This window comes from Drosophila kikkawai, chromosome 2L (genome assembly GCF_030179895.1).
Source record: "Drosophila kikkawai strain 14028-0561.14 chromosome 2L, DkikHiC1v2, whole genome shotgun sequence".
NCBI lineage: Eukaryota > Metazoa > Arthropoda > Insecta > Diptera > Drosophilidae > Drosophila > Drosophila kikkawai.
The window spans coordinates 6,902,799-6,923,478 of record NC_091728.1 but is presented as its reverse complement, the minus strand read 5'-3'; the positions used below and the strand labels follow the sequence as shown (position 1 = coordinate 6,923,478).

At 38.8% G+C, this 20,680-nt stretch overlaps 3 protein-coding genes across 4 annotated transcripts; all 3 read left to right on the top strand.

Moving 5' to 3' along the window:
• Positions 1 to 263: 263 nt before the first annotated feature.
• On the top strand, positions 264 to 4,718 carry LOC108081972 (D-3-phosphoglycerate dehydrogenase). Its single transcript, XM_017177206.3, has 6 exons — positions 264 to 431; positions 790 to 840; positions 2,784 to 2,938; positions 3,727 to 3,946; positions 4,002 to 4,134; positions 4,197 to 4,718. The coding sequence occupies exons 1-6, from the start codon at positions 348 to 350 to the stop codon at positions 4,550 to 4,552; spliced, it is 999 nt and encodes a 332-aa protein (XP_017032695.1). The 5' UTR covers positions 264 to 347; the 3' UTR covers positions 4,553 to 4,718.
• A 3,735-nt stretch (positions 4,719 to 8,453) lies between these two features.
• On the top strand, positions 8,454 to 20,473 carry Gyc32E (Guanylyl cyclase at 32E). 2 transcript variants are annotated; one of them, XM_017177200.3, is made up of 23 exons: positions 8,454 to 8,633; positions 14,636 to 14,769; positions 14,853 to 14,964; positions 15,375 to 15,449; positions 15,507 to 15,614; positions 15,669 to 15,792; positions 15,918 to 16,067; positions 16,132 to 16,240; positions 16,630 to 16,714; positions 16,805 to 16,957; positions 17,043 to 17,195; positions 17,253 to 17,434; positions 17,492 to 17,600; positions 17,675 to 17,741; positions 17,807 to 17,904; positions 17,961 to 18,271; positions 18,411 to 18,580; positions 18,645 to 18,834; positions 18,892 to 19,032; positions 19,200 to 19,392; positions 19,450 to 19,656; positions 19,719 to 19,877; positions 19,934 to 20,473. In XM_017177200.3, exons 1-23 carry the CDS (start codon positions 8,469 to 8,471, stop codon positions 20,315 to 20,317), a joined length of 3,579 nt encoding a protein of 1,192 aa, XP_017032689.2. In that variant the 5' UTR covers positions 8,454 to 8,468; the 3' UTR covers positions 20,318 to 20,473. The 2 variants fall into 2 exon arrangements, with proteins under 2 accessions (XP_017032689.2, XP_070145240.1); XM_070289139.1 differs by lacking the exons at positions 8,454 to 8,633; positions 14,636 to 14,769; positions 14,853 to 14,964; ... (2 more) ...; positions 15,669 to 15,792; positions 16,132 to 16,240 and having other exon boundaries at positions 16,043 to 16,064.
• Positions 13,520 to 14,302, top strand: LOC108081980 (uncharacterized). The gene has a single exon (XM_017177216.3). The coding sequence runs from the start codon at positions 13,601 to 13,603 to the stop codon at positions 14,231 to 14,233; it is 633 nt and encodes a 210-aa protein (XP_017032705.1). The 5' UTR covers positions 13,520 to 13,600; the 3' UTR covers positions 14,234 to 14,302.
• Positions 20,474 to 20,680: the final 207 nt, after the last annotated feature.

Below are 20,680 nucleotides of genomic sequence, written 5' to 3'. Positions count from 1 at the left end.
AAAATAAATCCATTTTTAGCACAGGGTCATAAATGGGTTAATATTGTTGTTTTGCACGCAAAAGCTCAAAAGCGTTTCGAAAACAACTCACACAAAGAGGAACCGATCACAAAGAGCAGGCCAGAGAGCACTGTGCGAGGAATGGGGATCCAAGTGGAGCTCTCCGCTCAGTTATCATGCGATCGCCAGTGCACTGGAGAGCAGGGAGCGGCTGTCAAAGTCAGGTTCGATGGCCGGCCGGTTCTGCTCTCAAAGTCAGTATAACTTGCTCAGTGTCGCAGATCGCCTGTTGCGGAAAATTAATACAATTTGTTCACGTTGTTTTCAGATTTTTAACAAAGTCAAATATGCCGCTGAATATTAAGAAAGTTCTTGTCTGCGATGCTGTGGACAAATCCTGCGTGGAGCTGCTGGAACAGCATGGGATTAATGTAAGTTCTGTTATTGTAAATATAGCTTTTTCAATTGTGCAAATACGCCTACACACCCATACAAGTGCTTTGCTTGCAAGTACAGTGTTCAATCGTAAATAAAAAATAAAATTAATTTGTTTCGAGTATTTCTGATATTTGTTTATATTTTTTTAATGATAAATACTTAATAAATATAATCAAAAAATAATTTAATATCAAAAAAAGGTCCCTGTTATGTTCCATTATCTGCGAATTATCACTGTAAATGCATTTATTCAAGTACCTCGCTTAGGTGTGGACATTTCAGACAATACTTGCACTTAATTGATTGCACATTTTAATCAAAGTTGTTTACCATTTTTCTTATTTTGACAAGGTTACCTACAAGCTGAAACTCCCCGTGGAGGAGCTCTGCAAGGAGGTGAAGGTAAGTGGGGCTTAGGGATTAGTGTGTGTCGTTCCATGTGAGAGATAGCTGGAATGTAATTGAAAGCCCTTTGAGAGTGATTCAAGTGCGGTTTAAAGACACGTGCTGGCACATGAATTTCACTTACAACATGTAACTGTGTGTGGCTGGCAACCTATCTCAATTAGCCTGTAACTAAGCGCAAGAAAACGTAAGGCATCAGCACAGCAACTTAAAAGTGCAAAATAAAAACAGAATTGTTTGTCAGCAAAAGCATATGCATAAGTATTATCAGCAGCACATTCCACTCGATTTGCATTTAGGAATTCATTTTATTTGTTATTGAAAAATCAGAGATAGCAATGAGAGCACTGCAATTCATTTCAGACATTGTCTATAAATCAATTAATCATTTATTAGGTTACTACAATGATTTGCAATATATTTCTTATTGAATTTAAAAGTCTAAGCCCACATTCTCTAAAACTGTGGTCTTGGTTTTAAAGTGAAGTCTATGAAATCAATTTAAACAAAGTTTATTATTTTCTGATGGCAGAACCCATTTTTCCTAGATTTTGTTTATATTTATATTACGTGCAATTCGGGTTGAAAATTTAGCAAAGCGTATTTCATGAATTTTGTTGACATATTTATTTATACAAACAAATTTGTTTAAAATGCATTCTTTATTCAAAAGATTAGATTGATTGCTTGCCTGTTTAAAATTGATTTTATATGTGAGGAATCAGGCTTAAAATGAGCATGCATTTGCTAAGCTGCTATGTCTATTTCATGTCTATTTCAGAACATATTAAAGCCAGCTTAAAATCTTTTATAATGTCTGAAATAACATATTTAAGCTTAAGGCTTATCACATATAGTGTGACTAGTGTCAAATTAAATTAAATTTAACGCGCTAGACATTATTATCACCATTTGTTTAGGCCTAATCGAACGGTTCTTATCAAAACAACAGCCGGATCATCAGACGATGCTGGTTTAACATTTAATATAATATTCCAAAAAGAAACCGAATAATTCCGGAAACCGCCAGAACCCTAATAAATCTCCTCTTAAAATTCAAGAAAATGTCGTATCAGTTCCAGCAGCTGAGGTTTCCCAGTTGATAAGAGTTGCCAATGGATGCTCCATTTTTATACCCTTGCAGGGTATTATAATTTCAGTCAGAAGTTTGCAACACAGTGAAGGAGACGTTTCCGACCCTATAAAGTATATATATTCTTGATCAGCATCAACGGGGGAATCTTTCTAGACATGTCAGGAAGAAATCGATTTTTTGTCCATTTTTGCGATAAAAAATTGAATTTTCAAAATTTTTAAATGAAGTATGCAGATTTATTAACTGTAGAAAATCTTGCACAGAACAGTTTTCCGATTTAAAATTAATGCTCTTTTGGCCGAGTTATGATATTTTTAATTTAAAAAAAAAATCATGAAGTTTTTTAATATAAAAAATCCGATTATATAATACAAAATAATATTTTTCTAAGTCAAGGAATCATTTCCGACCCCATAAACCATATATATTCTTGATCAGCATTAACATGCGAATCTTTCTAGACATGTCAGGAAGAAATCGATTTTTTGGCCATTTTTGCGAAATTTGATAAGGGGTTACATCATTAAAATTTGCAAAAATGGCCAAAAAATTTGATTTCTTAAAATTTTAAATTTGGTATGCAGTTTTTTTGAATTAATAAAACCTAAAACAAAACTGCTTTCCGAATCGAAATTAATGCATTTTTGGCTTAGTTATGATATATTTGAATTGTTACCTGCAAGGGTATACAAACTTTGGCTGGCCAAAGTTAGCTTTCTTTCTTGTTAGACCTAAAACCTGAATGGGAGCACTTTGTTTGGCCAACTCAATGGTTGTGGGAATTACACGCAAATTACTTGTAAATATATATGTTTGCTAATTATTAAATTTGTTCATTTAACAGAACTTTGACGCCGCCATTGTTCGCTCGGATACCAAAATAACCGCGGAAGTTCTGGCCGCCGGATCCGGGAGCCTCAAGGTTGTGGGACGAGCGGGTGCCGGTGTCGACAACATCGACGTTCCTGCAGCCACGGCCCAGAATGTCGTTGTCCTCAAGTAAGTGCTTCTTAAGCCGCCGGTGCATCGTCCTCGTCTTCAGCAAAAAGGATTCCAAGCAGCGCTGTGCTAATATATGCATAGACACCCTTTCCCACAGAAACACCCATCTTGAGGGAATTATTGTTTTAGTCAAGTGTTTTTGTAGGCAGGGAAGGAGACTTGAAATAATTTATGTTCTTTATTAAAACAAAATAATTAGAACTTAAGCTTTGCTTTATTTTTAAGTGTTTTAAAACACTTTATAACGTCATCAGGGAACTTAGCTGGTCCCTTTTTCTAATAGGTTATGAATAGGTTACCGAAGAAAATAGCCTGAAGAAGTACACATCCCCGCCTAAAGCTTAAAGTACATTTCCGGCAAGCCCTTTCCCTATATCAAAGTATTTCGCTCAGTGTAAGCTCCGATCTGGCAGCCGCCCCAAAATAATTATGCGCCTTTTGAACTGTGGGATTGGCTGTCGCTATCGCATCGCTCTACCCCAACCACAGCCATGACTTGGGTCAATTGACGCCGTTTGACACGCATAATTAAGGGACGACGACGAGTGTCAAACCAAGGGGAGGTCGGAGGACGAAGGCTCGAGGTTCCACATTGTCAGGGAGACCGAGCCCTGCGCGAAAATTGCCATATTTTGCTCTTCCCCCTGTCTCCTCTCATTTTCGGTGGACATTTGCATAATGCTGTCTAGTCACAACAAACGCCACCGCTTAACCCCCAGTCCAGTTCGCCGCCTGTCTATCGGGGGCATTTAGGGAACGCTTAAGTAAACTCTCGTCGCTTTCAGCACTCCGGGAGGCAATTCTATTTCGGCCTGCGAGCTGACGTGCATCCTAATTGGCTCCCTGGCCCGTCCCGTCGTACCCGCCGGCCAGAGCATGAAGGAGGGTCGGTGGGACAGGAAGCTCTATGCCGGCACCGAGCTCTATGGAAAAACCCTGGCCGTTCTTGGACTGGGACGCATCGGTCGCGAGGTTGCCATTCGCATGAAGACCTGGGGAATGAGGGTAAGTACACTTTGACTCTAGGAGCACCTTTTATTGAGCCCTAAGTGCTTCATAGATTATTGGATTTGATCCCATTACCACCGAGGCGGAGGCCAAGGCGGCCGGCATTGAGAAAATGACGCTGGAGGAGATCTGGCCCCTGGCGGATTACATAACAGTGCACACGCCGTTGATCCCAGCCACGAGAAGTAAGTGATTCCTTAAACTTGCATTGCAAAAATGAAAAATAATATTTAAATTCTCGTGGCAGATCTCATATCTTCGGAGTCCTTGGCCAAGTGCAAGCAGGGCGTCAAGGTGGTAAATGTTGCCCGCGGTGGTATCGTCGATGAGCAGGCTGTTCTCGATGGCCTCGAGAGTGGAAAAGTGGGCGGTGCAGCCTTTGACGTTTATCCCGAAGAGCCGCCCAAGTCTGCGGTCACCAAAGCCCTCATCAGCCACCCGAAGGTGGTGGCCACACCGCACTTGGGTGCCAGCACCGCTGAGGCTCAGGTCCGCGTCGCCGTTGAGGTTGCTGAGCAGTTCATTGCCCTTAATGGAACCTCGCCCAAGTACACCAGTTACGCGGGCGTCATCAACAAAGAGGCTCTGGCCCATTACCAGTAAAGGATTACGAATTTAAAAACTTCCAGAACATTTAAAAGATCCTTAAGTGACACCCAAGAAATCAGCATTTATGTATAGGCTTACAAACATCATTGTAGATACATATAAAAGTGGTTAAACAACACTGCAAAGTAATTAAATTAAAGAAAAGTTTATAAAAATTGTATTTAATTTGATGTTATAAAACCTCTTTCTTGGAGGTGCAAAAAATTTAATGAACAGTTTAACATTTTCTTAATTGGGAATCCATAAACAAGATAACCTGTGTGTGGGTCTTTAAATCACTTCTATAACGACAAGCTTTGAATTATTTGCTTGGATAAAAGCATTCATTCATTTTAATATATTCAAGACCACAATATTTGTATTTATTAACAATCCATTTTCCTCCTTTGATACCATTTTAAATTAAATAATAATATAAACAAATTCAATCAGATATAAAAACCAGACTAATCTGAAACAAAAGTCCATAAAACATTGCCAGAAATAATTCAAATTATTTTCTATATGATATGGATTTATTGTGGAAATAAATTAAATATACCTTTTACATTTTAAAGTGGAAAAATAACATCGGGATAAAAAAGCAATTTATTTAGAAACAAATAAAATAAATTCCCCTCGAATGCAATGAATTCTTTCAAATGCAAAAAAATGCACTATTTTTTATCAAAGGACTTTCCACTTAATTGTTCAGCCCTTTGGGGCTTTTGACAAAGTTATTTCCTAGCAGCCAGTTTGTATGCTGTGTTTATGGCAATCCCTTGACAAATACAGCTGTGAGTAATTTGTTTTATTTACCACTTTTTATTTAAGCCTTGAGCAAGTGTGAATCCCGGCAACTGTGTCAAGCTTTAACAAGTTGCAATTCTTTCACCGGGATAAACGGGTTTATGGACTTTAAGCTGACGAAACTATGTTGATGCATAGCATTTAACAAAATTAAGTGTGACTAGCTAGTTGAACATTATTTATTCTGCTTTCAGACAGAGTTGCAACTTAGTGAAAATGCAATCAACTCGCTGCATTTGTTAGCTTTTCAAAGTCTACGCTTAGAGATAACTAACTTATTTTCATTAAAAACTAACAGTGGCCAACAAAACTTCAACTAAACTAAGTCTATTTAGATTTATAATGTTAGCATATTGTAGAAATAAATCTTTAATTTTTAAAGCATACTAAAAATAACACTCTGGCCTAACATAAATAAAGCCAACAAATGGCCCGAGGAAATTTGTTTGCCATTTTGAGCTTGAACTCCTCGGAAGTGTAGGCCCAAATATTTTTTATTTACTTTGCTGCCTTTCCCTTGAATCGTCCACAGAGTGTTAATCTCTAAAGCGATTTATTGTACATATTTTCAATGGGAAATATTCAACAATGGGAAAACTTTTTTCCCCGCAATTCGACTGTTAAAATTTGACTTTTTATATGCAAATTTCGAGTCACCAAATTGATTCCCAGGAAACCAAAAAAGGAGAACGCGTATTGACAGCAAATCCAAAAATAATAAAATTTAAATTCAGCCATTTGTGCATACGTTAAGTTTAATTTCGAATATGAATATGAGTTAAAATGACAGCCAAATAAAATATTCAGTCGGTCTTAAGTAGGTTCATTTAAATGTGCCGGGGATGGATCCGTTTCCGCATGTCCTGGCATCATTTGTGCACCATTCAATGCATAATTCACGGCCCAGGAGACTTCTTATTCATCTCATGTATTGTTATAAGCAAACGGAGCAACTCATATGGCAATCTGAATCGTCATGGTTTTGAGAGTCCTCCTGTACTGCTGGCAGGAACAAAAGAGTAACCAGCCGTTGGCAACGGGGGTACAGGAACCAGGAGTCACCACGAAGAGAGTTAAAATTAAATTTTCATTTCCATCAGCTTACGTGTGCTGTCGGCTCAACTGGTATCAAATTTTAAGCCAGCATTGAAATTGAACTTGGACCTTTAGAGCAACCAAGAACAAGGGAAAAGCCTATTATTGGGAATGGTAAGTGAATAAGTGCACGGGTACAGTGAGTTACACTAATATAAGACCATTAATCTATTTTGTAACTTCAATTCAATTCGATTCAGATTCATTTTTCATCTTTATACATCTTTTTTTTTGACACAAAAATTGCTATATATATTTTTTATGTTTCTACACATCCTTTTTATCAGTATTCACAATTTTTACCACCATTTTTCCACTAGAACCCGTTGGGAATTTTAACGCCAAGCAAGCCAAAAGTATGCTGATTCTGCAGAGACCTTGTGTGCTTTGGATTTTCTCTATAAAGTTAGATGTGAAAATATAGAAAAGAGAGTGTTTTCGATTCAACTTTAAATCGTCCTTCAAGTTTTAACTTCATTTTACTTATTAACAATATAAATAACAATAGAAAATGTATTCAACAATTTCTTTAAATGTTAATTTAAAGAATCTTTATTAAATTCTATTTAATTTTCCATCGCGTCTTATCTATTTGAACCGAACAGTCTTGCTTATTGAGTAGCTTCTCACGAAAGCGGTGTTCAGTTGCAAATTACCTTATCCAGCCATGGAGCCTCTTGCCTGGCAATTGAAAATAAAAAACTCGAGTGCGAAATGGCTAACAAGTTATGTGAGAAGCCATTTGATGGGCCTAAGTCAAAAATTCAATTAGAAATGCCAGCCAATGACAATCGCGAATAAAAGTACAACGCAATTAATTCTAATGTGTTGACATGAAAGTCTATGGTTTTGGCCCCCAATCCAGGTTGTAGTTTTATTCGGAATGCAAACCAAAGCATTTGCATTCCGATTTTCGGTTAGAAAATCCCATCAACCCTCAATGTTGTGGCAAGCTCAGATTTCTATGCAGAGGGGTTCCCAATTCGCAGGTTCGACGTCCTTGAACTTGAATTTCTGCAACGCAAATAGATAAAGGGTGTTCGTTTTGAAGGATTTAATCGGAATTTGCTTCTAATTTGATTCATTCTGTGAAATTTATGCCCAAAAACTACGTTCTCCTAAAAGGCAAACAACATAAGTTATTATTAAGTAACTCGGAACTTCTTCAGTCATTTTAATGATCCTTGACCTATAGCCTCTTCCTCGTAATACCCAAGAAAGCCTCTTACGCCATCGCACAGGTAAGGCAACAGATTATCCTCGTAATTGACTTTCAGACTGATTGCATGTCGAAGAATGATTGCAATTTGGGAATGAAAATTGCCTGGATGAGTATCAGAAAAGAGGAAAATAATGTGCTTGACAGGAGGAAGGCCAACCTGCCGGACCTGTGACCCAAGACATAACATCTCATCATTGGGTCACTCTAAATTTAAAAACCGAAATGATTTTTGGCTGCTGACGGGAAACAAATAAACAAAGTCCTCAGCTTCCTGTCCAAGTGACCAATGGCAATGGTACTGGTGCTGACCCGAACGCCCACTTGTCCAGCTCTCGTGATCCCCAGGCTCTGATGATTTTGTCATTCATAGACCACTTAATTTTGGCGTAACCCCCCCTCTAAAACTCTGCCCACTCCACGGTATTTCCGAGCCGGAACGAAACGAATCTTGCAGAGGGACACGAAGCACGCAGGCTATAAAAGCGGGACTACGTCGCCCCGAACAGACTCAGTCTGCGACGGACTACGGCCGTGTTCGAGTGCCCGGGAACGGAGTACGGAGCAACTTTGGATTTCAGGCTCAGATTCACGCACACCTGTTGGGATAGCTGCGGATACGAGTACGGATACGGGATTTGCGTAAAAAAATGACTGTGTCCCGTGACCATGTGAGAATCCGCGTCCATTAAGAGCCTCAAACGAAAGTAGGTGTTGGTGTCAGATTGTCCGGCCGGGTTTCCCGGAGATCCCGTTCGGGGTGTCAGTGTCAGTTGAGTGCAAAATAAAACTTTATTGCCATCGAGGATGCCGTTAAGGATGCCAGCCTCTGCTGCCGCTGCATTCTGTTGCATCTTCGTCCTTCTGGGCTGTCAGGGGAGCAATCCGTTGGCCTCCGTAGCTGGTGGCTCCACTCGCCGCCTGTCGGACACAATAAATATTGGATTCCTTGCGGAATACTCTCAAATGCGGGTGAGTAACACAGATGATCCCCCTGCCACTGAATGGGCTTTTGAGGAACCCACGCAAATTATAGAAATCTAGCGTTAATAATTGTAAAATGCGTGCTGTATTAATTGTATATGTATGTGCATGCATAAAACATCGGCCTGCCACATTTGCAATTCAAATGGCAGCCTCATTTGGGCCACAAGTTAAGCACAAGCATGTTGTCCCAAAAATATCATGGAATTTATAGCTCAGCCTGTAGGACAGCCAAATGATTTGGGAATGATTGCGCAGCCCCCCGTCAAAACACATCCTTTGCTGGTCGTCCCTTGAGGCATTTTATCGAATACCCTACAAATTGTGTATATTTGTTTATGTTTACACAGACATTGTACAAAATACATAAAAATTAAATTTTTATACCACTAGCAGATTTGCCACAGTAATTGCTATTTAAAATCAACTTAAAATATTTAATTTTAGGTATTTTATGGCAGGCATTTGAACACCAATTCATTGATTTGAAAAATTTTACAAATTAAGGATATCAACAGAAATCTGTATATAAAATTATCTTTAAAAGGTTTTGAACAAAATATTTTATTGTTAATGTTGTTGAGCACACTTTGTAAGGTAATTTTTTAAATCCACAGCTTTTCTGTTTCAACTTTATTTATTTTATACGTCCTAAAGTTTAAACAAAAGAGCATAACTAAGAGTATACCGAATTCACTTTAGTTTCCAAAAAGCCCTTTCTCATCATGTTTTGATTTTCTTGACATTTTGTGATTTGGATTGACAGCGGTCATGTGGTCTGTGCTGAAAAATAAAGAATAATAGAGATAACTACGGATTTTATTGAACCCATTGATAGCTAAGTAAGCTGTTCGAATCTCTTGCCTTCACCCTCCTATATATATATTTATAGAATCCGATTTAATTGGAACCAAAACAACAACAAGAGGTTTAAGAGGTAGTATATTTCAGTAGGAAAACGTACAATTTTTCTCACTTAACAGTCTGACTGGCTAACCAAATAAAAAGCTCAACAGCAAATCCATCAGAAGTCCTGTGCGGCCTCATCAATTGGACAAAAGCCGTAGCCAATGTCCTTGCCGTTCTGCGGAATATAAATGGCGAAAAAGTGTAGATCAGGAAATATATTCAGAGAAACATATGTGAATGTGTGTTTATTGACAAGGGTTCGTGAGGGATTTTTGTGCAGAAGAAGATATGTTTTTATTGAGTGATATCAATATATTGAATTAAGTCAGGCTTATTGCATTGTTGACCAAACAACCAAAAAAAATATGGACTGACTTCTGCACAGAATATAAAATTGCCTTTAATGCACATTTATTTATCAAGATGAATGGGCAGTAAGCCAGGCTATCCTCGCATATTTTCCTTCCTTTGTGATTTTAATTTATATTTTCCCCATTTTGTCATATCATCTCTGCTTAAATTACCCTTAAGGGAATAACGAAAACAAATAAAAGGCTGCAATGCATTAATCTATACTCTGCCAAAGTCATTCTCTTAATTAAAATCATTCTTGGTTTTATTTCAATTGTTAAATTAAAATAAACCAAAACTAATTACACAAAGCAATTGCTGTCTATTTATAGCAATTAGCTATAATTTAGCAAAGCTTTCAATTTATTTTTGCTGCCACAAAAACATTTTTTAATTGTGGTCATAAAAACACCATTGAAAATGGCAAATAAATCAAAACAAAGCTGGAGAAGCCTTTGTTTCTATGTCCAGCAGTCAGTGCCAGGCAAACCTTTTTTCTTTTTTATGAAGACCCCCCGAATGGTAAAAAATTATAATTGGTTTAACACCCCACGGAAATCAATTGTGCCCTCCGTTTAATTTTCGGTATTCCGCACTCATGGAATTTTAATTATGCTTTTATTGATAAGAGCCATTGACTTTTAAGGAATCGCATGAACAAGTTTAATCTACATTTTGTTAAATTAAATGTATTTGTAGTGCAAATTAATCCTAAGACTTCTGAGAATCCTTAAGAATAAGGAATCCTTAAGAATAAGTGCAAAATAATCCTAAGACTTCTGAGAATCCTTAAGAATAAGGAAAGCCTTATATTTATTTTAAGCCATTTCCTATCTTAAAGCACAGGTAGAAGGTTTTTCCTATTAAGTACTAATTAAGTACTTAACTTCATTGATGTTCTATCGTTTGCTTTTACCCGAATCCTGAAGCACTTATGTATATAATTATCAGAATTAAAATACGCTGTGCTTACTCATAAGGAAATAGATACCTCTTTGCTGCTACTCAAGGTTTTTCGCCGACTTTTCTCCCAAATGTATTTACTTCATCTGGAAAATTCTTTTAAATTTTCAGTGGATATCCGTGTTCCTTTGATATTAAAAAAAATGTTCAGAGCCTTGGTTTTTCCTTCTTATCTCCGGAATCACATCTTCAAATTCTTTAAAGGTCTACTTTTCACTGTTGCTATGACAGCTGCTCCCCTGGTTCACCAACAGACACATGAACATTTAACTTTTTCTTCATAAATTAAAGTAAGGGAAGGCAGCATTCTTATTGGACAACTTGACGAGAGGGAATCTCATCAGGCTCAAGCAAGAGAAACTACCAACCAAGCGGGCTAATTGTAAATTAGCTGCCAACTTAATGAAAATATTTTATGCATTTTATGAAAATGAAAGAGTAAGAGTATCCTGAAGTATTTTCAATAAACTCCTAGCTTTCGGCTTGAGGAAATTGCGTTTAAAATATTGTTTTTTCAAGCTGAATGAACCGGCAGTGTACATAAATACACAAAGCTGAAAACTTTATAAGCACAAAGTTTGTAAAGTAAAGAAAAGGCAAATCAAAGCCATCGATTACACATCCTGTTGGTCTTTTATTCTGTTAAATGTCAAGTGCACATGACAGAATTATTATAGAGAAAGGGAAACAAGTTGAGGAACAAGTAAAATGTTTAGTTAACGACAGGCAAAAGAGGTTAAATATGTACAATGTTTGCTGTAGTTTGAAAAAACTAATAAATTTAATATGTTTCAATCTTAAATAAAAATAACCTAATACCAGAAATTCTTTTGATAGAATTACCAACACATCTGACCCATGTGTCTACAACATTTCCTGCCCCTGCCGATTTCCGCAGTATTCATTTCTAATTTGCAGCAGCTTAGTAGCCAACCAAACGTGATAATTGCTATTTTGAATTTAATTTCAATTTTGGCTAAAAATCTAAAACCGTAAATCCAATTTAAAAGGTTTATAACTGAATTTAAGGTTTATAATTTAATACATTCAAATGTAGGCTCTTAATAAGTTAATTTCTTTAATGAATTACCCTCCTTTACAGTTTGCTGATTCAGGCTTATGGAATCTCAGGGAATTATTCCTGAGCACCAGTTTGGGTTCCGAGCTGGCCACTGTACTGTTGAACAACTACATCGCGTCGTCGAGCAAATACTGGTTGCTTTCAATAGGAAGGAGTACTGCAACGCCATTTTCCTGGACATTAGAGAGGCATTTGATCGAGTCTGGCACATTGGACTGCTGGCAAAAATTAAGGGCACATTGCCGGCGCCATACTATTGCCTGCTGCGATCCTACTTGGAGAGAAGACGATTCGCAGTGCGTTTTCACTCTGCACTCTCCACGGAGAAAGTCGCGGTTGCAGGTGTTCCTCAGGGTAGTGTCCTGGGGCCCCTGCTCTACAACTTGTTCAGCCACGATTTACCGCAGCCGGATGCCAGCCTTCATGGGACATCAATGCTAGCTACTTTTGCTGATGACGTCTGCGTGACATACAGATCCGTTTGCGAGTACGACGCTGCTGACGGCATCATGGACTACGCAAGTAGGTTCGCTGAGTGGGCGAGACGCTGGAACATTGGCATCAACAACGCCAAGTCCGTCAATGTGTGCTTTACATTGCGCAGAAAAACGACGCCAGCAGTTTACATCGAGGAGGCCCCTGTACCGCAAAGGAATGAAGCCAAGTATCTTGGAGTGATCTTAGATAGGAGGCTAACCTTTGCGAAACATGTCTCAGCGATTAGAACCCGCATTCGTGCAGCAGTTTCGAAGCACTACTGGCTACTCTGTTCGCGTAGCAAATTGTCACTCGCCAACAAACTTACAATTTATAAGCAGATTATAGCGCCAATCTGGAGATACGGTTGCCAGATCTGGGGGCTGACATGCGATAGTCAGATCCGGAGAATCCAGACTGCTCAGAACAGAGTAGCCAGAATTATCACTGGCTGCGAGTGGTACGTCCGCAACTCCACCCTGCGCAAGGACTTGAAGCTTCCCCTGGTGATGGAAGAAATCAGCATGCACTCAAGTCGCTACCATGACAGACTGGCGCAGCATCGAAACTGGCTGGCCAATAGGCTAACAAGAGGGATAAACCCCAGAAGACTGAGGAGGAGGTACCCTGGAGACCTCATTTTTCGGTCGCCTGGGGCCAGAAGCAGACGACCTACAATGTGATGTTTATGCTATTTTGTAATTATGAAAATGCTAACCAATAAGGTTGCCGGCGCGCCCGCTTTAGGGCTGAATTAACAGACACTAAGGACACAAAGGGGTAAACAGTACTCCCCGTATGCCTTAATAAATAATAGGAAAAAAAAAAAAAAAAAAAAAACATTAATAAATAAATTTTACCTTTTAAACGCTTTTAGATGTAATTCTTTATAATTTAGTAATAAAGGAAGGGACTCATATTATTTATGTACAATATCTTAATAGGTATTTTAAGGGACTTACCCACAATGTCTTTCTTTTCCAGAATTAAATTATAATTAAAATGCAAGTTATTTCTATTGAAAGTCGGAATTGGTTAAAAAATGTCTAAAACTGATTTATACAAATCGAATAGTTACTTACCATCTTATTTCAAAGGTAGCCGCTTCTTTATAAGTCAATTGCTGTATACTTTTTTGTATTCTCCTGAAACAATCCAAATTGTTAGTGACAAAATGCTTAGGAAACTTTTCAAGTCGATGCGTATCTATACCCGCCTCTGGTTATTCGTGGCGATGCAGCTTTCGGTGATGATGTCGATGATAGATATTCTGATCAAAATTGAGCTGTCACATAAACACCGAAAGGCCGAGCTCATTCTTAATTTTTACCTAAGTGGGCTAGCTTACAGTCCATTATTATCCGCATCCGCCATAAGCAGCTTGTTCTACGGTTACGGATTGGTCTACCTTAACACCGCCGGCTGCCTTGACAATTTCCTGTCCAGGATCCGTAAGGCGAGCCTTTCGGTGTGGGATCGGTTTGGTTACGTGATGTTCCTGCCCTGGCTGCTAGGAGTGGGCCAGGGTCTTTTTCACTTCCCGTATTACGAGGTGGAAGATGCCTACGACACTGGCACCATAAACTTCAAGCTGGACTTCTGGTACTTCAGGCTAGTCTTGACTCTAGGCAGTTTTGTAATGGCCTTTAGACTACTCCTGGCTCTGGGCAGTTTTTTGATAGCCTTTAGAGTCTATCGCCAGATGATACGTTCTCGCTACATCCAAAACATCGAACCGGAAATATTGGATTACGCCCGGAGAATCAATGAACTGGCCGGCTTTGAGATCATTCTCCTGGATACTTGAGCAAATTGAGAAAAAATTGTAATTTTTTAATTTCAAATATAACATAAATAGTGCATAGTCATTTTAGTATCCTTTGCGCATTCTTTTTAAACAGTTGTTTACATTGACATCAACCAATTTAAATTATAATTAAGTGCCTGAGTCTTGGGGAATTTCTGCATTCCCTTTATACAAGAAATTTATGTATGAGAAATCCCCCAGCTTTCCCTTGCCACGTTAATGCGAAAGGAAACCCTAGTTTGTTTTGCTTTGCTTTGCCTTGTTTTGATTTACCTTGAGTCCTTTACCGCTGGCATAACATGCATAAATTGAGGTGGGGTCATCAGAGTCCTTTGCTTGTAACCACACCTCTAATTGTACACAAATTAATGCTGACTTTAAATCTATTTAATGAACCTCAAGGTGACGCTGGGCGGACTGCCGCTGGCCATTGAGGATGTGAACAAAAATCCAAACCTGTTGCCGGGCAAAAAGTTAGCCTTTAAGCCGGTTGACATTGGCCACAAGACGAGTGCCTATCGCGTCAAACCCCTGAGGTAATTCCTTCAATTACTGAGCCAGTTTCGCGTAACCTTTAGCCCTCGAAATCGCTCCGCTCTGATTACTCTTTCGTATCCAGGGCGATGACACAGATGCGGGAGGCAGGAGTGGCCGCCTTTATCGGTCCGGATGAAAGCTGCACCACGGAGGCACTGCTGGCCTCCGCCTGGAACACCCCGATGCTGTCCTTTGTGAGTAATATCATTACGGAAATCTGGGTCACCACGTGGATACTTAAACTCTTCTCATATGACTGAGAACTTGCGGGAATTTGCTTTTTAGCCTCCATTTTATGTAAACCTTTCATTAAAGAAAAGACTAAATTGCGACAGAAATAATTATAAGAAAATTTATTTATATATTTTCTAATTTTACTAAAACATAATATATATGAACTAAATAAATATGTATTTTTTTTTTTCATTTTTAACATATTTTATAGCTCTTTTTCATTAAGAATGTTCTTCTACTTTAACGCCAAATTTTCTTAATTTAAAGGGTTTCCAACAAAAATAAGAAGATGGTTAGATTGTTGTTAGAATTTAAATAAATAAATATATTTTTCTGAGTGTAAACGATTAAGTTCTCTCTATTCCTTTAGAAATGCTCCGATTCAATAGTCTCCAACAAAAGCACTTTTCACACCTTTGCACGAACTCTGGCTCCAGCATCAAAGGTACTTTAAATAAAAAATAAATTCTTATTATAATATTATATAACAATACATTCAAAGGTCTCGAAGAGTGTGATCAGTTTACTAAACGCCTTTCACTGGAAGAAATTCGCCATTGTTGTGAGCTCGAAGCCAGTGTGGGGTTCGGATGTGGCCCGGGCCATTCAGGTGAGTGATGGCATTCCCTAACTTCCACTGAAACTTGTTGTTAATCCTGAACAGGAGCTGGCGGAAGCGAGAAACTTTACCATCAGTCACTTCAAATACATCTCCGATTATATACCGACTACGAAAACACTTTCGCAGATCGATAAAATTATTGAGGAGACCTATTCAACCACGCGCAGTAAGATTTCAATGATATACAGTGCGTTTTATAAAAGAATCAAATTTAAATTAAAATACAAAACTTTTATAAATCGCACTGTAAAATATAAACTAATGTTTATTTAATTAAATACCAAAAAACAGTCTATGTGTTCATTGGTGAGCACATTGCCATGGTGGACTTTGTGCGTGGCCTCCAGAACCGGCGGCTGCTCGAGAGCGGGGACTACGTTGTGGTCTCGGTGGACGACGAGATCTACGACTCCAATCGAAGGGTTAACATTATGGAACGTAGTAAGTGGATCGTGCGGATCGATAGTTGGGGATAGACTTCTAATGCATGCACCATCTATTCCAGATTATTTAGATCCTTATATTAGAAAAGAAAAGAGCAAATCACTGGACAAAATCTCATTTCGTTCAGTTATAAAAATAAGCATGACATATCCACAAAATCCCCATATTCGGTAATTTATCTGACTCTTAGTTATCTCTAACTGTGCGTATTTCCGTTGCGTCTTTCTAACCAATTTTTAATCTTTAATCTAATTATTTCCCAATATCTCTTTTATTTTAGTTGAGTAAACTTAGTGCGTTATGTTGCATGTCTAGGCCATAACACCAATGGCAATCGGAACTTAGTTAGGCTTTGGGATAAGAAAATACTATTCAAAATTAGTTGTTCATGTTCCTGTTATGATAAATTGTAGTTCAAAATAATTAGGAAATCCCAGCAAATACAAATTAAATTTATTTTTTATTTGGTTTGTTGTGTTACAATTTTGCATGAATATTAAATATTTAAAATGGATACCAATGCTAAATAATATTAATATTAATATATTTGCGTTTGCAGCGACATTTGTTCGAAAATTAAGGATTATGCCCGCAAGACTCCGTTTTTGGTGCCATATCATCAGCGGGTCTTTGACAACATATCGGTAGGATAGTTAAAATAAACAAAATTTAATAAAAAAAAAAAGACTATATCAGCTTTTTAAAACTTTACTGATTTTCTGTGCCTTTGCTAGGTACCCATATATGGTCTCCATCTCTATGATAGTGTAATGATCTATGTTCGGGCCATAACAGAAGTCTTGCAGCATGGTGGTGATATTTACGATGGAAATCTGGTAATGAGTCACATTTTCAATAGATCCTATCATTCAATACAAGGTTTTGATGTGAGTATAGCCTGAAATATTTAAATTGATTTAAGATTATTATTATTTACTGAAAATTATAATTCGTTCTTCTCACTCCACACAGGTCTACATAGATTCAAATGGCGATGCCGAGGGAAATTTTACAGTCATAACCCTACAAAACGATGTGGGCAGTGCTTCCTCGACTGGATCTTTGGCCAAGATGTCAATGCAGCCCGTGGGGTTCTTTGCCTACGACAAGCACTCTCTGATTCCTGTAAGCTTAATACAATTTGAATAAATTACAACTAACTAGCTATAAATTATTCTTTAGGAATTTCGCTATATAAGAAACGACAGGCCCATCCAGTGGCTAAATGGTCGTCCTCCTCTGGCAGAGCCCATCTGTGGTTTTCACGGTGAAATCTGTCCGCGTAAGAAGCTGGACTGGCGGTATCTGGTAACTGGACCCCTATGTGCCCTCGTTGTTGTGGTGGCCCTTGCTCTGCTCATCAAGTAGTATTCAAGTGCAGTCTTCAACTTATTTCCTTATAATATTCTCACATTTTTCAGGCATTACCGCTATGAACAAACTTTGGCGGGACTGCTGTGGAAGGTTGACATGAAAGAGGTGACTGTAATCAATCTCGGAGAGTACAATAACCCCAGTAATAAGAATATTGTAGGTATTCAGGGGAAACACTAAATTATTTAACAATTTAAGTTACTTTTTATAACTTACAAATAATATTTCAGTTTCAAATCTGTCGTCAAAGCATCCTTGTGGTTGGTGAACCCAATAAACGATCTTTTACAAATATAGGTAAGTCATATCAATATGTATTAAATAGATAGATATATATTAAAGTATAAATCTCAAATAAACAGCACTCTTTCGTGGCAATATTGTGGCCATGAAGAAGATACACAAGAAGAATGTAGATATAACCAGATCCATTCGTAAGGAACTGAAACTAATGCGAGAGGTAAACCCACAAATGAATAATTAGGAAAGGTTTAAAATCTCCTTATATATGAAAAGGTGCGACATGAGAACATCATCAACTTTATTGGGGCCTCCACCGATCATGGATCTGTAATCATATTCACTACGTACTGTGCTAGGGGTAGTTTGGAGGACGTTCTGGCCAACGAGGATCTGCATTTGGACCATATGTTCATCTCCTCACTGGTATCCGATATCCTGAAGGGCATGATATACCTGCACGACTCGGAGATAATATCCCATGGGAATCTGCGCTCTAGCAACTGTCTCATCGATTCCCGTTGGGTCTGCCAAATCTCCGAATTTGGCCTCCATGAACTAAAAGCGGGCCAAGAGGAACCCAATAAGTTAGTTTAATATTTTTAAATTGTGCAAAAATAACTACTTTAAGCTAAGTTTATACCAGAACACATAGTCCTTTGCGAGCCAGGATGCTTTTCTTCCACTATAACAAAAAAACATATTCTATTATTGTGACATTCACAGGAATGAATTGGAAGTGAAACGTGCCCTCTGCATGGCGCCGGAGCTTTTGAGGGATGCCTACCGGCCAGGACGCGGCTCCCAGAAGGGGGACGTCTACTCTTTTGGCATACTGCTCTATGAAATGATTGGCCACAAGGGGCCGTGGGGGGAAACGGCCTACACGAATGAGGGTCTGACACTTGGAACTTGAATAATATGAAATTACTTTACTTAAATGTCCTGTTTTCCCTGCAGAAATAATCCAGTTTGTCAAGTGTCCGGAATTGCTGCAGCACGGCGTTTTCCGACCGGCCCTCACGCACACCCACTTGGACATACCGGACTATGTACGTAAGTGCTTGTGCCAGTGCTGGGATGAGGATCCGGAGGCAAGACCAGACATCAGACTGGTTCGCATGCATCTGAAGGAGCTGCAGGCTGGCTTGTAAGAACTACTTGTTGGAAACTTAAAAGGAATATTTAAATTAATATAACTCTTTAGGAAGCCAAATATATTTGACAATATGCTTTCTATAATGGAGAAATACGCTTACAATTTGGAGGGTCTTGTCCAGGAACGAACTAATTTACTGTATGAAGAGAAGAAAAAGACCGACATGCTTCTATACCAAATGCTGCCCAGGTAATCCTTTTATGTATATAAAGCAGGGCTGCCTAGTCAAGACTTGCGCAAGGGCCTGTAGTTCCACTGCAGCAACAATTTTACAATTTTACGAGCAGAGCAACATTAAAATTTATATATTTTTTAAAATTCTAAATAAATATTACTTTGAAACCCTATCTCTTCAGGCCTGTTGCCGAGCTCCTTAAGCGCGGAGATCCCGTAGAGGCCGAGTGCTTCGACTGTGTCACAATACTATTCAGTGACATTGTGGGTTTCACCGAACTTTGCACCACCAGCACACCCTTCCAGGTGGTGGAAATGCTCAATGAATGGTACACCTGCTGCGATGCCATCATATCCAACTATGATGTCTATAAGGTAAATAGCATACGGAAATTAATCAGAAATGTTTATATGTGAATTAATATACTTCAGGTGGAGACAATTGGCGATGCTTACATGGTGGTATCCGGATTACCCTTGCCGAATGGCAATCGACATGCAGGAGAGATTGCCTCTTTGGCACTCCACCTCCTGGAGAAGGTGGGGAATCTCAAGATCCGGCACAAGCCCACCGAAACCGTTCAGCTAAGAATTGGAGTTCATTCGGGTCCATGTGCAGCCGGAGTTGTGGGTCAGAAGGTAAGGGAATATATTCAATTTTCAGTTCCATAAGCAATCCCAAATATCATCCCCAAACTCAGATGCCCAGATATTGCCTGTTCGGGGACACTGTGAACACAGCCTCCCGAATGGAGAGCACCGGCGATTCCATGAAGATTCACATCTCGGAGGTTACCTTCCAGCTTTTGCAGTCCATCGGCGGCTATGTCTGCATCGAAAGAGGCATCACTAGCATCAAGGTGAGATAAGGTGCAAATTCTAGCCAGAAAATAAGACAATCTATCCTGTGTTTTAGGGCAAGGGCGACATGCGAACTTATTGGCTAACCAACCGCCAGCAAACCGAGCTTGCACCAGATCTTATCAGTACCGTGGACACGATGGACAGTTACTGCTCGGTGGAAAGAGCTAGTTTGGAGCACTCCCTGCATCAATACTGTAGTCCGGCTCCGAAAAACTACAGATTAGGATCCTGCAACTGTGCCACCAAATGCTTGTACAGCCGCCGGTCCGACGACAATGTGACCAGCACCCACGACACTCCAGAGTTCCCCAAGGTCCAGGTTTCCGAGCCAGCGCAGGTCAATTGCAACCATTTGTGTGTCTGCCGGCTGAATAGCAGCCAAGTGTTCAGTAATCGAAGTCCACGCTCCGCTCCAAGCATTACGTTTAGGCTATAAGGACTCTATTGAGTTAGGAATAAGGAGCTAAATGTGTGTTGTATATTAAGCTGATATTCTGTCCATTGGCGTCTATTCATGTTCATGTGCATTTAAAATAGTGATATATGTACTTGGAAATCTAGTGTCTGATTGATAAATGTTACAAAAAGTGAATCAGAGTCAAAAATATCAATTAGAAAATCTTTTTTTGGATGAAAAGACCAATAAAAGGATTTCATTTTGTTTGAATTATTTTGTTATTACTGAAATTATTAGATTAAGAAGTCTAATTATTATTTTCCCACAGGACTTTATTTTTTCTAAGATTTTCTAAGAGTCCTTTGCGTTGATTATTTATCTGTTTTAATGTTACCAATCATT

Excerpts from the sequence above, each read along its gene's own strand:
- LOC108081972 (XM_017177206.3), top strand. The coding sequence starts at position 348 with ATGCCGCTGAATATTAAGAAAGTTCTTGTCTGCGATGCTGTGGACAAA. Across the intron at positions 841-2,783 it reads AGCTCTGCAAGGAGGTGAAG|AACTTTGACGCCGCCATTGT; the intron begins GTAAGTGGGGCT and ends TTCATTTAACAG. Across the intron at positions 3,947-4,001 it reads TGAAGACCTGGGGAATGAGG|ATTATTGGATTTGATCCCAT; the intron begins GTAAGTACACTT and ends AGTGCTTCATAG.
- Gyc32E (XM_017177200.3), top strand. The coding sequence starts at position 8,469 with ATGCCGTTAAGGATGCCAGCCTCTGCTGCCGCTGCATTCTGTTGCATC. Across the intron at positions 8,634-14,635 it reads CGGAATACTCTCAAATGCGG|GTGACGCTGGGCGGACTGCC; the intron begins GTGAGTAACACA and ends ATGAACCTCAAG. Across the intron at positions 18,272-18,410 it reads GGCCAAGAGGAACCCAATAA|GAATGAATTGGAAGTGAAAC; the intron begins GTTAGTTTAATA and ends TGACATTCACAG.
- LOC108081980 (XM_017177216.3), top strand. The coding sequence starts at position 13,601 with ATGCTTAGGAAACTTTTCAAGTCGATGCGTATCTATACCCGCCTCTGG.